This window comes from Xenopus laevis, chromosome 6L (genome assembly GCF_017654675.1).
Source record: "Xenopus laevis strain J_2021 chromosome 6L, Xenopus_laevis_v10.1, whole genome shotgun sequence".
Lineage (NCBI taxonomy): Eukaryota > Metazoa > Chordata > Amphibia > Anura > Pipidae > Xenopus > Xenopus laevis.
In genome coordinates this window covers 135,037,015-135,054,156 of record NC_054381.1, presented here as the reverse complement: position 1 = coordinate 135,054,156, position 17,142 = coordinate 135,037,015, and the positions used below count along the sequence as shown (strand labels likewise).

The following is a 17,142-nucleotide window of genomic DNA, read 5'->3' as shown; positions in this document are numbered from 1 at the left end:
CCAAAGACGGACATCGTTATTATACGTGATACAGACATTGAAAAAAAATCAGTGTCAAAGTTATTGTGCATGATCACTATAGCTGTAGTATATAATTTTCCTTCAGAAGGTTAAAACTGCAACACATTATATGCCTTTAATAATTTGTTAATTGTTTGCAAATGGATCCTGTGCATGTGAGATAAAGGGGCTGCACTTTCACCAGTCTCGTGCATATGAATGCTATGTAAATACCAGTCTATACCTGGTCTAGTATCCCAATTCAAGCTGCTGCTTTCATTTTCCAGCAACATGGGCTGTGCTATGGGTATTGGGTACATATATAGGAGGGTTTGCCACCGCCCCCTCTCCAGCACTTGTAGTGTTTTTTCTATTTCCCCCCAGCATGCTAGATGGTGCACATGACATTTTCAGCTGTAAAATATGGAAACAGGAACTCTTTATATCTCTATTGACAACCCTGTTACAGTTCAACAATAAATGAACTGCCGAAAGCAAGACAGTCACACATTGGGGTGTTTCTAAGGGCAGGCCAGTTAGTGAGCTACTGAGTTTGCAAACCAAGAGGCTGATCCTGAGACCTATGGATGAAAGATGAAACCACAATCTTGAACTCATCAGAGGAAACAAACAAACAGACAAACAAGCCCAACTCATTTACAATTCTGAAAAACAGAACTGAGCCCCATATCATGCGTGTGACACTGAAACTGAAGCACACCCTGATTTGTCAGCAGGGATATTGAGTCTCAGCTTGCTGCCAACAAACACTGCCTGCCTCTTGAATATCACCCAGAAATCTACACATTATCTGATTCTTTTTGGTTAAGATTTGGAGTTTGGACTTCAGTGCAGAACCAGGATTGACGGACACTTTATTTATATCTTACCAAGGCCAGATATAGGGCACGACAGAGATGTGCTTGCAGAATCATTGCTATATTCCCACAATCCTGTGGTACGTGTGTCTCGGGTTATTTGTCCAGCACCATTGATATCAATTACTGCAAGTCACTTTCTGTTTTTAAACTATTTTAAAAGCTGGTGGCATTAAATGGTGTTGCACAGATCTCCTGAATACAAAGTTGTCAAACTATTTATGCACCTTCATTTGCAGGCTCTTAAAGAAATTAGCAACCTTAGCATCACAACATTGTAGTTGTGCATATTTTACAGTATAACAACTGTTGTTTTTTTCCAATGTATGCATCAAGGACGCCCAAGCTTAAATCCTTCATTTGTTGTTGAACTGCAACTCCTTTCATCCCTGCTGGCAGCTGAGGAATGTTGGCATAGAGAGTGGTAGTTCAACACTTAGGAGAGTGATAGTTCAACACTTAGGGGCAGATTTATCAAAGGTTGAGTTGAATTTTCGAATGAAAAAATTAGAATTTCGAGCTATTTTTTGTGTACTTTGACTAGGGAATAGTCCAAATTCGATTTGAATTTGAAAAAAATTTGAAAACTCGAATATCAAATTTATGATGTATTGTCTCTTTAAAAATTTGACTTCGACCATTCGCCATCTACAACCTGTAGAATTGCTGTTTTAGCCTATGGGGGACCTCCTGGAACCCATTTGGAGTTAGGGTTGCCACCTGGCCGGTAAAAATGATGGTTGATCCCAATGTTATTAAAAGGGAAAAAATATAAATATATAGGAAGGCCAGTATTTTTCTCCAGAAAAGGTGGCAACCCTATTTGTAGACTGTGAAAAATCAAAGTTTTTTTGGGAAAAGTTTAAATCGAATTCGATCGAATGCGCTATTAATTAGATTTGTACGATTCAAATTTGGCCGAATATGGACCTATTCGATTGAAAACTGACTTATATGGCCAAAAAAACATTCGACTTATTTTCGGTTGGTCTTTTTAAATTCGAATTTCGAAGTTTTTCAAATTCAAAATTCGACCCTTGATAAATATGCCACTAACTGGATGGATATTGACTGAAGAACATGATTCATATAATTTGAACTACAGCCTCTCAGAATTGCTGATTATTGAGCTGGTGGGGGGCTGTTTGGGCTACAGCCAGGGCCTATGCATGTAAGTGCAAAAGAGCGCTGTTTGCATTAGCTGATTAGGTTGCCAGGGCAGGAGTGTGAAAGTGATTTAGGGAGTTGTAGAAACCACAGCTGTTTGTTAACCATACAATTTTATTACAGAGGAAGCTGAAGGACTTTGTGCAATGTGGCACCCTAGTGACGGGGTCCCGTTCTCTAATGAGCAAATAGGCAGAAAGAGACCTGTTGCACTGGGCAGCCCCCCCCCTACTGCTTACATCACATTACAGGCAGTTATACACTTGTCCCAGCTCTCAGCCTCTCACTAGTTCTGGCCAGTGGGCAGGAGGGGTTTCTTTTTGTTCTCTCTGAGCCTTGACCCCTGCCTGGGATGGATCCTTGTGTCCTGTCTGTGCTCTCTGGGATCCCATCCTCATGAGTCCTGACATGGGCTGTGGAGTCAGCAGCAAGGTGCTCCCGGAGCCCATGGAGCCCCCTTTAAAGAAGAAGAATCCCTATTATGTGAAGCTGATTCAAGCGATGGTACCTGTGCAGTTTTGCAGTCAGCCATCCCAGTGCAAGGAGGAGTTCTGGGGTCTGCAAGAGGAACCCTGCCGGGCACAGGACCAGGAGCACGAATTACAATCAAAGAAGAGCCAAGTGGCCCGATACCGTGCCAAGTTTGACCCTAGAGTTACTGCAAGGTGAGCCCACTCTGCTGATCATATGTTTGGGGTCTTTTAATGATTTTGCTGCCAGGGATGCCCAGGGCTCAGGGGCTTAACTATAGAGCAAGCAGACCCTGCAGCTGCAGGGGGCCCCAGGAGGTATAGGGGCGCCATGAGGCCCTAATTCAGTTTCAATGAATATTACTGAAAACAAGTCAACCACTAAACATTTTGGGGGCCTGAAAAAAAATTTGCTGTGGGGCCCAGTAATATCTAGTTACGCCACTGCTAAGGCTGGAGGCTAAAGTAGAAAGGCTAGGGCCAACATAGTGTTTAATGGTTAGAGATGTAGCCCAACAACAGCTGGAGGGCCACATGATCCACTTCCAATGACAAGTTATATCAAGCATTTGTTCAATCATATTTACTGGTAAAGGGGTGTCCTCAAATGCTGGGCACATGCCTTATCTTTACCTTATCTTAAAATCCTCCCTGGCAATGCTGGAAGTTGTAATGTAATAGCTCTAGTGTGCAGCAGCATGTGTGGAAAAGCCAAGTGAACGCAGTTCTATCAATACTTGTTAGTACCGGTATGGGGTCCATTATCCAGAAACCCTCTTCTAAAAAGCTCCAAATTATGGAAAGGTCATCTCACATAGACACCATTTTATACAAATAATCCAAATATTTAAACATGATTTCCTTTTCTCTGTAATAATATTCCAAACTGAGATATAATGAATCTTTATCGGAAGCAAGACCAACCTGTTGGGTTTATTTAATGTTTACATGATTACTTAAGGTTTATTTAATGTTTACATGATTACTTAACATGATTACTTAAGGTATTAGGATCCAAATTATGGTAAGATCCGGAAAACCCCAGGACCCAGGCATTCGGGATATCAGTTCCCATACTGGTAGTTTCATAAAACGCTACTGATGCAGAAGCAGCGACATCACTAAATTGCATTGGGACCCAATGTTAATAGGACCCCACTCACCAAATCCTTATAGAACTTCGCATGTACATCCGTCTGGACTTCTTCCTCACCCTTATATACATGGGCCACCCCATATGATGCAGGGTCTGCTGTCTGGTAGTAAGTACATTGCTGTTGCTGGATTTTTGACACTTAGAAATGATTTTGGTGGTACTGGCCAGAAACAAATGCTTGTACACATACACTTCTTGAACATGGGGCCTGACTCTTGCACCCTTTGCTAAATGTGTATAAAATGTGTATAAATGGGAGTGCCCTCCATTTATTGCTTTTTTCAAAACATGGGGCCTGCTCATTGGTACATTAGTTTTAGTTTGCAGTTTTGTGCTAGGTAATTTGGTAATGTAATAAAAGGTGCAAATTTTGCACAGGTTTGGTAAAACACAGCAATAAATATTAGCTGCTGACTTGCTATAGGTGAATAAACCAGTAGCAACATTGCAGCTTTTAATTAATTTGAAATAAATTGATGGCAATGGGATAGTTAATTACTGGCCCACGTGGCTGGTTCCCCCTTCCCTATAAAGGCATCACTTGACCATGAGTCACACTAGTAACACAGGCTAATGCACTGGCTTATGACATGTATTAGCTATTTCTATGAAATAAACCCATTACTCAGCACTGAGTTATAAAACTGGACTATTCCACCCAGCAATAATAATGTCATTTGGCACCTTTGCCTGTGGCCAGCCCATTCTGATATTTAATCAATAAACCCCTTGCTATATTTTGGAGAAAATAATATAATACATTTTGCAGCAGGTCTAGCAACCAATCAGCAGGTAGCCTGTTTGATAGATCTGAATGGTTGCTATGGGTTATTAGACCTAGTACAAACTTATTATATATATTACCCCTCCATTACTGAAAACTCAGTTTCAAAAAGGCAAACAGGTACTAATTACATGTCACGAGGGGTGGCTTAGCCTTAGTGATTTTTGCCAATAATAACTGCTGGTTCCTCATTAAGGGTAATGGCATATGGGGCTCTTACAAGTGCTTAAGCTACTCAGATTTATGTTGCCCAAAAAAGTGACATTAAAGTACCTAAAACATCCTTAAATTGCTTGAAAGATGTAAATGCCAGGAACGTTTCTCAATCAGCTGTTGCATGAGGCACCCAAAATTAATCCCCCCTCATTCCCTCCTCTCCCCTACGGCTATGCCTATCTTGAGTGTAACGGGTAATAAGGAACCCGTTACTAGTGCTGAGTGCAGTCTCTGCAATAAAAGAGCTGAATTTTTGGTTAAAAAAATGTTCATGACTTGAACACCACTGTTTGTACCCCAGGACTTCTCAGAGGATAGTTGCCCGAAAAAGCATCTTTCATTCATTAAGCATCTATTGTATGATATGAACGAATATGAGGGCTTGTCAGGGGATTACTGTTGAGCTTGAACACCAATTTTTTGGGCTAATTAAACAAGCTGCTTAAGGTTTCCTCCAAACCCCTGAAAACATACAGGAAGGATTATTGGCTCCTGAGGATATTGACTAGAATGTGTGAATGTGATAGGAACCTTAGACCACGAGTGCCCATACTTTACTAATGCAGGGTCTAGTTTAAGTTATATTGTCCCATTATGATCTACATCCATAAAAGCATTGTTAGCATTCTGTTCCATGGAAAATAATACTTAAATATTATATTGATTTATGAGGGAATTTATACTACATAAGAAAACAACTATCTCTAATTTAACCTTAACATAATAAATATGTGAATGAAAAGAATGAAACAGGAGGGTGATTTAGACAAGCTGTTTATTGACAGTGTCTTGAGATCTACTGATCACCAGCTAAAGGTCTACTGGTAGATCCCAAACGACCTTTTGGACACCCCTGCCTTAAGGTGGCCATACACGGGCAGATTAAAGCTGCTGATATCGGTCCTTTAGACCGATTCGGCAGCTTATCTGCCCATGTGTGGGGGCTCCCTACGGGTCCTCCCGATCGATATCAGCCCAAAAATTGACCAGATATCAAGTTTGATTTTTTGTATGATTTTTGATGCGGTTCTGCGACCCATCTGAGCCGATTCGTAGTATTGTAATCCGATCCAATCCGATTGCCCCAGGGCCGAACGTTCGGATTCATGCGATATTGCCCAGCCGTTAGTGGGCATATCGGGTTGAGATCCACTTGTTTGGCAACCTTGCCAAAAGAGCGGATCTTATAGTGTATGGCCACCTTAAGTCTGTAAACTCCACTGGGGAAGGGACTGATGTGAATGACATATAACCTCTGTAAAGTGCTGTGAAATATGTTAGCGCTATATAAATACTAGGAAACACAAATAAAAGTGCCCAAAACAGCCCAGTGTGCCCTTAGACCACGTTTCCCCACACTGCCAGAACTTCTTTGGTCTGTATGGCAAATACATCTATGGTGAGTGATACTTCATACTAACAGTGAGGCCACAAAGTCTGTTTGGTCATGGTCTCACAGCAACAACTGTAATGGCCCTCCTTGGTCTTTTTTGGATTCAAGTTCCCTTTTGTGCAGCGGCATTTAATCAGGACCTCCTTAACTAAAAGTGCACGTCACAAAACTAACTGTAGGAAACAAAACATAGAACAATTGGTAGTCTTTATAAACTTTGCTAAATCATTTCCATCTCCTCCATGTAGAACTTCTTGCATGAAGCTTTAAAACTATGCCATTTTGTATAATCACCTTTGTACATATACAGGATAGTTGTATGTGAATTCTCTGTGAAAACTATGAGATTATCTATTTACCATACTCTTCTCTCAACCTCCTCAAATTAGAACATAAAGATTTTTCAGGTCATTGAACTCAGACCTATTTTTTACCCCTTTGAAAATCACAGAGCCATGAAGGGACTTGACTAATGACAGCAGAAATATGTGATCTACTTATTGGGCGCACAAGCCTAGGCTTGCACATGTTTCCACATCCTCAACCTGGGCCGCAGCTAGTTACTTTTTGGTGTGAATTTTGCTCAAATTAAAATTTCCTAGCTTGTCTATGTCTCCTTTAGATCTGGGTAAATACAAGCAGCACATGGGACTAAACCCACTTTTCTTGTTCCATAGCAAACATGCTGCTGTGCATATTCTGCATGCAGTATTTTCACCCATGGATCATATGAATAATCTTGGGGTTTCTATTGTGATATAAACATATAATACACAAAAGCCATGGATATCCTGTAAATTATATCCTTATAAACGGTGAGTTCTGATGTCATCAGTTATAAACGGTGAGTTCTGATGTCATTTCTGTCACATGACTCACCGAAACTTGTGTATTATAATAAATAAAGTACCCCCAGTTGCAAAATATGAGGATATTAGAAGTTACCTCGGAGTTTCCTGACCTGTATAAAAACACTCGGCCTTCGGCCTCGTGTTTTTATATGGTCATGAAACTCCTCGGTAACTTATAATATCCTTATATTTTACAAGAGGGGGTACTTTATTCACTATATATATACACAACAGTAAGGCCAACTTCTCCAGAAGCTGACCAGCCTGCCTATTAAATATTTCAATAAACAGGTATGGGACCTGTTATCCAGAATGCTCTGGACCTTGGGTTTTGTGGATAAAGGGTCTTTCCATTATTTGGATCTATATATTTTTAAATATTTTTATTTATATAAAATAAATAAAAAAAACAAACATTTAAACATTAAAGAAACCCAATAGGATAATTTTTCCACCAATAAGGATTAATTATATTTCAGGATCAAGTATACGGTACAGTTTTATTACTATAGGTATAGCACCTGCTATCCCAAATACTTGGGACCTGGGGTTTTCTAGATAATGGGTCTTTTCATAATTTGGATACCATATGTCTACTAGAAAATCATGTAAACATTAAATAAAACCCAATAGGCTGGTTTTACCTCCAATACGGATTAATTATATCTTAATTAGCATCAAGTACAAGCTACTGTTTTATTATTACAGAGAAAAAGGAAATTGTTTTTTAAAAACTGGATTATTTGGATAAAATAGGGTTTATGGGAGATGGCCTCCCTGTACTTCGGACATTTCTAGATAACGTGTTTCTGGATAACGCATCCCATGCCTGTACAGAAGAAAAGGAAGTAATTTTAAAAAAAAAGAATTATTTGAATAAAATGGAGTCTATAGGAGATGGCCTTCCCGTAATTCAGAATTTTCTGGATAATTGGTTCCTGAATAATGGATCCCATACCTGTATTAGATATACTATCTATGTTATCCATAGAAACTGTTAGGCTTTGCTCACTTAAGGTCCATACAAGGATCATTTTCACTTTGGGCAGAGCCCTTGGTATGTTGAGTGTTCTTTCTAGAAAGTAACCAGTGCTCCTTCTCTTTCAGATATGATATCAAGGCTCTCATAGGCAGGGGTAGTTTCAGTAGAGTTGTGAGAGTGGAGCACAGAGCCACAAGGCAACCATTTGCAATCAAGATGATCGAAACAAGTGCTAAAGAAGGCAGAGAAGTTTGTGAGTCAGAACTCAACATCCTCCGCCGGGTCAGTCACCACTGCATAATTCAGCTTATTGAAGTGTTTGAAGCTCGTGACCGAGTCTACATGGTGATGGAACTGGCTACCGGAGGAGAACTGTTTGACAGGATCATTGCCAAAGGATCTTTTACTGAGCGGGATGCCACAAAGGTTCTGCAGATGGTTTTGGATGGAATAAGCTACCTCCATGGACTGGGCATAACACACAGGGATCTTAAGCCAGAAAATCTCCTTTATTACCATCCAGGTGCAGACTCAAAGATATTAGTCACTGACTTCGGTTTGGCAAACTCTGGTAACAAGGGAGGAGACTGGTCAATGAGGACCATTTGCGGAACCCCAGAATATATTGCCCCTGAAATTATTTTAAGGAGACCATACAGCAATGGAGTGGACATGTGGGCCCTTGGGGTAATCACCTATATATTACTCAGTGGATCCATGCCCTTTGAAGATGAGAATCGAACAAGACTTTACCGCTTGATCCTTAAAGGCAAATATAGCTATATGGGTGATGTAAGTATCAACTGGGAATATATTTATCATCTGCTTGTTTGTACTCAGCCAGTGAACACATGTTACGGCACTGCTTATACTCTATACCAGGGTTCCTCAATGTTTGTTTATACAGTACATGTGAGCAACATTCAGATGTAAAATTTGTTGGGGAGCAATACAAGCATAAACAAATGTTCCAGGTTGGTGCAAAATAAGTGCTGTAATTGCTGTTATTTGTTAGCCCCTATGTAGACTGACAGACTTCCGGAGGCTCTATTTGGCAGTGTACGTGGTTTTTATACAACTGAAACTTGCCTCCAAGCTTGGAACTCAAAAATAAGCACCTGCTTTGAGGCCACTGGGAGCAACATCCAAGGGGTTGGTGAGCAACATGTTGCCCGTGAGCCATTGGTTGGGGATCACTGCTCTATACAAATAGGAATCATCTGTTTATGTGCTTTTATACATTGGAGCTGCCCTACTGCTTGAGCTTTTGGTGACATGCTCTATCCTATCCCACTATTTAAGTACATAAAAGGCAATGCCATTTTATTGTCTTCAATGTGAGCAAGTGGTTGTATTTTCAGCCCTGTCAAGCTTCTCAGATAGAAAAACATCTATTTTAGTTGTTTTGGGTTGGATTTGTCCATAAGCCATCAGCAGTGTGCAGCCAGGGGTTGCCGTGTGGAGCTGAAGGAGGCCCACAACATACTCCATAGACCAACAACCTCACACCAGCCAGAATGTCAAACACTAATGGTGGCCATACATGGGTAGATTAAAGCTGACGGTCCCTTAGACCAATTCGGCAGTTTATCTGCCTGTGTATGGGGGCTTCTGACAGGTCTTCCCAATCGATATCTGGCCACGATATCGATCGGGAAGGATTAATTTTTCAGACGATCAACCCGTCAGAGCCCATTGCTCCTCATTGTAATCCGATCGTTCTGCCCTAGGGCCAGACGTTCGGAATATAGCCCTTCGGAGTTGGGCATATCGTGGAAAGATCCGCTCGTTTGGCGCAACAGCATTGTGGCCTACTACTCTTTTTTATGGCTTGGCAGAAATGGCCATACACACAATTTGGTCCAGAGCTCTTGACAGTGGCGGAACTACCGGGGGAGCAGGGGGTGTAAACGGGCCAGGGCCCGCACCCCTCAGGGCCCCCCGGCAGTTCACGCGCCGCTAATTCCCGGCCAGTTCCGGGTGTACGGAGGGCCCGCCCCCCTCTAGTTACGTTTCTGGCTCTTGACCTTCTGTCCAGTGGAATTTTATGGATACGTGGGCATAGGTTGATGAGGATTACTATATAAAGTTAGGTTCCATATTGTTTAGGAAACCACAACAGTCTTAAATTGTATTTGTGCTCCAACATTTAGTCTTACAATATTTTTTGTCTGTCTCATTGCCTTCTTCCATTTGTGCATCAAATGTGCTTTTCTTATTCCATGTCTGCTCTCCCCAGCTCTCTATTTCATCTGCTTTATCCCTCCCGCATTTCCCCCTCACCCTGTATATTTGACCTCAGGCACTCATCATACACTTATCTTCTGCATTCTGACTGAGGTAGGTGAGCAGGGTATAAATCAGTCCAATATACACACATCTTTTCAGTGTTGTTTATTTATTGTTGGAATCAGTATATCTTTAAAATCCTTAAACATATTTTGGCCTGGCTTTAGCCCCAGAATGTCAACAGTTGCTATTTGCCTGTTGCAGATTTGATTCATTATTGAAATATGTGCATTTCCAAGGTGCATAAAAAAACAAAAATATATAATTTTGTAAGAGTTTGTACATTCTCTGCACTAGCTGATATGCTATGACACATATGGACAAAAGTGTCCAGATTGATTTATTGCCATAAGTATTTAGACACTCTAAAATTGCCATTGGAACACTCACGGCTAATTTGCAGACTGTCTCCAGAAACAATTTCAGCACAAGCACTATTCCAGAAAGTGCGGGGTTTCAGGAGAAAAACAGCAAAAAAACTTACAATGTGCAATGCCAAGTGCCATCCGGAGTGGTGTAATTTTACTGCTATTGGACTTTGAAGCAGTGGAAAAACTTTCTTTGAGTAATGAATCACAATTCATCATTAGGCAGTCTAATGTTAAAATCTGGGATTGGCAGCAGGGCAACAACACCTGCCTGAATACATAATGCCATTGGTAAAGTTTGGTGGAGTTGGAATAATTGTTTGGAGCAGTTTTTTCATGGTTTTGGCTAGGGCTCCTGATATCAAACCTCAAGGCTATGACATTCTTGGAAATTCCATGCTTCCAACTTTGTGGCAACAGTTTGGGGAAGGTTTTTTGCTATTAGTGAGGATTGCACAAAATGGGTTTGCCGAGATGAGAGTGGAAGCTGGTCTGTACAGAACCCTGACCTCAGCCCAACTGATCCCTGTGAAATGATTTGGAACTTTGAATGTGAACTAGCCCCATCCCCAACATCAGTGTCTGGCCTAATTAATGCTCTGGTGGCTGAATGGAAGCAATTCCCATCAACAGTGTCCCAGAAGGTAGGACCAACTTCCTATTCCAAACCCTTGGTTTGGGAATGATATGTTGGGAGAGGAAGGTGTTCATATACTTTTTTGTCCTTATACAGTAGTGTATGTGACATGAAGAAATAGAAAAAGCTGTATTTGATTTCTGAGTCTCTCAGTTCTTTGGTATCTGATAAAATTGACTCATGTGTGTGTTATAGGGACCTTAGATTGTTAGCTTGGGGCAGCGGTTAATGTCAATTATGAATAGGGATGCACTGAATCCACTATTTGGGATTCGGCATAATCCCCGAATCTTTGGTGAAAGATTCGGCCGAATACCGAACCGAATCCGAATCCTAATTTGCATATGCAAATTAGAGATAGGAAGGGAAAAAGTGGAAAAAAATCTTGTGATGAAAAGTCACGTTATTTCCCTACATGTCCCTAATTAACATATGCAAATTAGGATTCGGTTCGGCTAGGAACAAGGATTCGGCCGAATCCGAATCCTGCTGAAAAAGGCAGAATCTTGGCCGAATCCCGAACCGAATCCTGGATTCGGTGCATCCCTAATTATGAATAATCTCTGGTTGCTAGGGGTTACTAGATCTGACTGTTATGATACCCAATCATGTTTAGCTTGCAAGGATTATGGGCAATTGATTGAGATTTAATGCATATAGTTGGACATTATTTGTTTCTTTGGCCATTAATCACAACTGCTGCCAACAAAGGTGTAGGACATCTGGCCAAGGAGACACTTGACAAATTTGTAGTAAAATTTGAAAGGAAGGGTAATGTGAAATTTAATTTATTTCACCAATTCCCATGGACACTTCAGTGCCAGTCCTATTTTTGTTGGTTTGAACTGGTTGATTGAACCAATAGGTAATGGGGTAGAACCAACTTGATCTTGTGCTGCTGAAGAACAGCACTAATAATAACTCACCAGCTGAATGAGACACATGGAAGAATTAGGAGGAGCAGATGCATGGGAACTGTAAATTATGTACTGCAAGGTGGAGAAAGGTCAGATATTTAAGAGTATTGGCTATTCTACAAATAGTCATCCATGGGAGAGCATAGCTGTAACAACAACTGTAATAAATCATTGTAATAAAACTTTCCAAACAATTATCAGTGGTGCTCTATTTTACTGTTCCATATAAATATATATGTTGGGTAATGGGACTGAAATCATTTTAAAAAAGAAATTGAATTTGGCTGAGTTTTGGGTACTTTAGATATTTCATTCACATACAGTATTCAGTCTCCATCGATCTGACCTGACATTTCATATATTAGTGTCTGCCAATGAACAGGTCTGATGTCATACAAATATCTGGACATTCACCTATGCAATTAATGTTCACTATACGTTAGCATAATTATATTTCTATATTGTATTTTTATATTACTATATTTCTTTAAGGGGTGGTTCACTTTTAAGTTAGCCTTAACTATGTTATCGAATGCCCTATTCCTAGAAACTTTGCAATTGGTCTTCATTATTTATGTCTTACAGTTTTTGAATTATTGCCTTCCTCTTCATCTTTTTAGCTTTTAAATGGGAGTCACTGACCCCCGGCAGCTAAAAAAAACAATTGCTCTGTGAGCTTATAATTTTATGATTATTGTTACTTTTTATTCCTTATCTTTCTATTCAAACCATCTCCTATTCATATTCCAGTCTCTCATTCTCACCACAACCTGGTTGCTAAGGTACCCTCGCAAAAAAAAAAAGCTGCTGAAATTCCAAACTGGAGAACTGTTGAACAAAAAGCTAAATAACTGGAAAACTACAAATAATAAAAAAAAATGAAAACCAATTGCAAATTGTCCAAGAATATCAATGTCTACATCATATTACAGTACATTTAAAGGTGAACAACCCATTTAATCTTCCCCAACCCAAACATCTTTTAAGGTGCTATGGGTTTAGCTTGCAGTTTTAGCTTTGCCTATGTAGCCATTGACTCTCTGGTAGGCTGGCCAAATACTGCCTTTTCATTAGGGATGTAGCGAACGGCGGAAAAAATGTTCGCGAACATATTCGCGAACTTGCGTCCAAAAATGCGAACGGTTCGCGAACGTCCCGAACCCCATAGACTTCAATGGGAAGGCGAATTTTAAAAGCTAGAAAAGACATTTCTGGCCAGAAAAATGATTTTAAAGTTGTTTAAAGGGTGCAACGACCTGGACAGTGGCATGCCAGAGGGGGATCAAGGGCAAAAATGTATCTGAAAAATACATTGTTGACACAGTGCTGCATTTTGTGCTGTAAAGGGCAGAAATCACACTACGTCACTCAGGTGATGTTTCTGGACACGGAATGTGAAAAAGCTCACACAGCTAGGTGGCACTTGGTTAAAGACTGGGCAAACAATGCCTGCAAGGGCAACGTATACAGTAGTGGATACGGAATATATTATTGCTGCTGTAAAAACATCACTCAGGTGATGTTTATGGACACGGAATTATTATTGTTATTTAGACAGAATGTGAAAAAGCTCACACAGCTAGGTGGCACTTGCATACCTCCCAACTGTCCCTCTTTTGACCACTCAACCCCCTGTCCCTCTTTTGTACTGGAAAGTCCCTCTTTTCTCTGCACTGAACAGCCAGAAAAAAACCAGTTTCTAACTTAATTGGCTTTTGGCAGAGAGCTCAGAACAGCTAACAGGTGCAAATAAGATACTTTGTAACAATTTTGACTCTGGTTGGTGCTGGTAGTGGTGAACTACTAGGAGGAGCAGCACACCAGTCCCTCTTTTCTCTGCACTGAACAGCCAGAAAAAAAACCAGTTTCTAACTTAATTAGCTTTTGGCAGAGAGCTCAGAACAGCTAACAGGTGCAAATAAGATACTTTGTAACAATTTTGACTCTGGTTGGTGCTGGTGGTGGTGAACTACTAGGAGGAGCAGCACACCAGTCCCTCTTTTCTCTGCACTGAACAGCCAGAAAAAAAACAGTTTCTAACTTAATTAGCTTTTGGCAGAGAGCTCAGAACAGCTAACAGGTGCAAATAAGATACTTTGTAACAATTTTGACTCTGGTTGGTGCTGGTGGTGGTGAACTACTAGGAGGAGCAGCACACCAGTCCCTCTTTTCTCTGCACTGAACAGCCAGAAAAAAAAACAGTTTCTAACTTAATTAGCTTTTGGCAGAGAGCTCAGAACAGCTAACAGGTGCAAATAAGATACTTTGTAACAATTTTGACTCTGGTTGGTGCTGGTGGTGGTGAACTACTAGGAGGAGCAGCACACCAGTCCCTCTTTTCTCTGCACTGAACAGCCAGAAAAAAACCAGTTTCTAACTTAATTAGCTTTTGGCAGAGAGCTCAGAACAGCTAACAGGTGCAAATAAGATACTTTGTAACAATTTTGACTCTGGTTGGTGCTGGTAGTGGTGAACTACTAGGAGGAGCAGCACACCAGTCCCACTCCCCAACACAGCTAGACTAATAGCACTGGGCTCTTATAGTAGTAAAGTAAAAAAACAAAAAGCAGTCCTTACAAGGACTATTGGGTTATTACAGCAGTCAGCAGATGAGATCAGAAGCAGTGCCCACAGCAGCTACATACAGAGCACTGCAGTAGAAGGTAGATTACTAGCCAGCAAAGCTACCTAACCTAAAATGTCCCTCAAATCCCTGCAGAGTTCTGTCCCTCCAATACAGAGCAGTATCAAGTAGATTACTAGCCAGCAAAGTTACTATCAACTGTCCCTCAAATCACTAAACAGCTCTCTCCCTACACTAGCTCTTCCAAGCACACACAGGCAGAATGAAAAAACGCTGCAGGGCTTCAGTTTATATATGGAAGGGGAGTGGTCCAGGGGGTGTGGGGGTGGTCCAGGAGGGAGAGCTTCCTGATTGGCTGCCATGTATCTGCTGGTCTGGGGTGAGAGGTCAAAAATAAGCGCCAGCTAAGTTGAACCCAAATTGCCGAACGTCGCGCGACGTTCGCGAACATTCGGCGGACGCGAACGGCCGATGTTCGCGCGAATTAGTTCGCGGGCGAACAGTCCGCGACATCCCTACTTTTCATCTCCTCCAGCACATCTATTAAGTTATAAGTGTTGAACCAGGTTGTAATGGAACAATGCTTGTCCAAAAGCTATTCCAGATATTAGGGCTCAGTTATTAGCCCAAAAAATATTCACAGTCACTGCATGAATCAACACCATTTAATAAAGGTACTTTATAGGATCTCTATTTATTAATCTGCATTGGGTTTCTTCTGCTTAAATGCTACTTTTATTATTGCCATTGGATCTTATATTTCTTCTTTTATTCTTTTTCAGCCTTGGCCTAATGTTTCCAACCTTGCAAAGGACTTTATAGACCGCTTACTTACTGTAGATTCCACTGACCGCTTGTCAGCAACTGATGCTCTGAAACATTCTTGGATTAAGACCATGGCTGCATCTTCATCCATGAAGAACCTTCACCGCTCCATCTCTCAGAACATGAAACTCCGGGTCTCTTCTCGCTGCCACAGTTCTAAGTCTGAACATTCGTCCAAATCAGGTCAGTCAAGCAAATCCCGGCGCATACGAGAGAGAGAAATGGCGGAGCGCAACCTACGTTATCAGGCTCATGTAGTGAGCAATGATCTACTCTGAACATAAATGTCAGCCAACTTGTCATCTCTTCCTCCTACAAATACCTGGACTACCTCTTCCTTTGTCAAAATAGGGGCAAATCAATCAGACCAATATCAGTGATAGTTTGGATATAATTAATAGAACTTTCTAACTGATTTAGATCAATCCAATAAATGTTGATCAAAATCAGTATTTATCATTATCCAAACTTTCGTGATTTTTATCCAAGACTAGTCAAGAGAACGACTGGTCCAAGATGTTTCCTCTGGGAATTCTGTAGTTTGATCTAATTGATCCAACTTTCCAAATAAACTGAGTTAGATATATCAAATAAATGTTGATCAAAATCAGTATTTATCATTATACAAACCTAATGTGATTTTCATCCAAGACTAGTCAAGAGAACGACTGGTCTGAGATGTTGAATCCCATTGAAGGTTTACAGCAGTGATCAAATGTTTTTCTGAAAAATATTCAAAATCCACTTTCCTGGAAGCATGAATGCACTTTCCAGGGTAGATAAGGATCGATTAAATTCAACTGATTTTTGCAAATATTGTTATGAATAGGTCATAAATAACAGTAATTATGATGGCTCAACTGGAGTTGGTCATTTCAACGACCACTGATATTTGTTATGGCTATAATTCTTTTTCAACTTTATAAAATAGAGAAGATCTTTATGGTAATTTAAAGTACTTTATGTCATAATATTGTATGGGTTTAATTTTTACTGTATATTTAACATAATATAGCGTGGATTATATTTTTTGGCCACTTTTTTTTTAAAAAAAACATGTAAACACTCAAAATAAATTAATGTAAGAGTACACAGAGCACTTGTTTAGACACTTTTACATTATTTATATTATTCACATTATTTAGTTTTCTAGTTTTCTCTGTGGTAGCAGTTTTGAAACCTAATATAATGAATTTGAAACAAAAGCATCACCTGCTGTTCATTTAGGGCGGCCGACTGGTACAGTAGGCTGAAAATAAATCTAGCAAAAAGAAAGGAATGTCTTGTGATGCTGCTGTGCTAATACCTGACCAAAGACACATCAGATGACTTTTCTCTGTTCACTAACTTTATTTTCTAAGCGGGGCAAGATGTGCCTTTTCTCACAAAGTAAATTTTCAGTTGACCATAGTCAGTTGCCCAAAATGAGCAGCAGGTGGAGCTGTTTTTTCAAATTCATTATATTAGCTGTTTAAAGGGGTAGTTCACCTTCAAACAACTAGCTGTTTTCAGATAGATCACCAGAAATAACGACTTTTTACAATGACTTTCCATTTTCTATGTGTGACCGTTTTTCTAATTTTGAAGTGTGAAGTTTTCACCTTCTGAAGCAGCTCTGGGAGGGG

General features: G+C 40.3%; 1 protein-coding gene across 1 annotated transcript; it reads left to right on the top strand.

Moving 5' to 3' along the window:
• Positions 1 to 2,120: 2,120 nt before the first annotated feature.
• On the top strand, positions 2,121 to 17,067 carry LOC108719321 (serine/threonine-protein kinase H1). The gene is made up of 3 exons (XM_018268106.2): positions 2,121 to 2,710; positions 8,023 to 8,689; positions 15,475 to 17,067. Exons 1-3 carry the CDS (start codon positions 2,442 to 2,444, stop codon positions 15,793 to 15,795), a joined length of 1,257 nt encoding a protein of 418 aa, XP_018123595.1. The 5' UTR covers positions 2,121 to 2,441; the 3' UTR covers positions 15,796 to 17,067.
• Positions 17,068 to 17,142: the final 75 nt, after the last annotated feature.

What these genes read in the sequence shown, in the direction of transcription:
- LOC108719321 (XM_018268106.2), top strand. Translation starts at nt 2,442, where the DNA reads ATGAGTCCTGACATGGGCTGTGGAGTCAGCAGCAAGGTGCTCCCGGAG. An exon ending in GACCCTAGAGTTACTGCAAG is followed by an intron (nt 2,711 to 8,022) that starts GTGAGCCCACTC and finishes CTTCTCTTTCAG; the next exon opens with ATATGATATCAAGGCTCTCA. An exon ending in AATATAGCTATATGGGTGAT is followed by an intron (nt 8,690 to 15,474) that starts GTAAGTATCAAC and finishes ATTCTTTTTCAG; the next exon opens with CCTTGGCCTAATGTTTCCAA.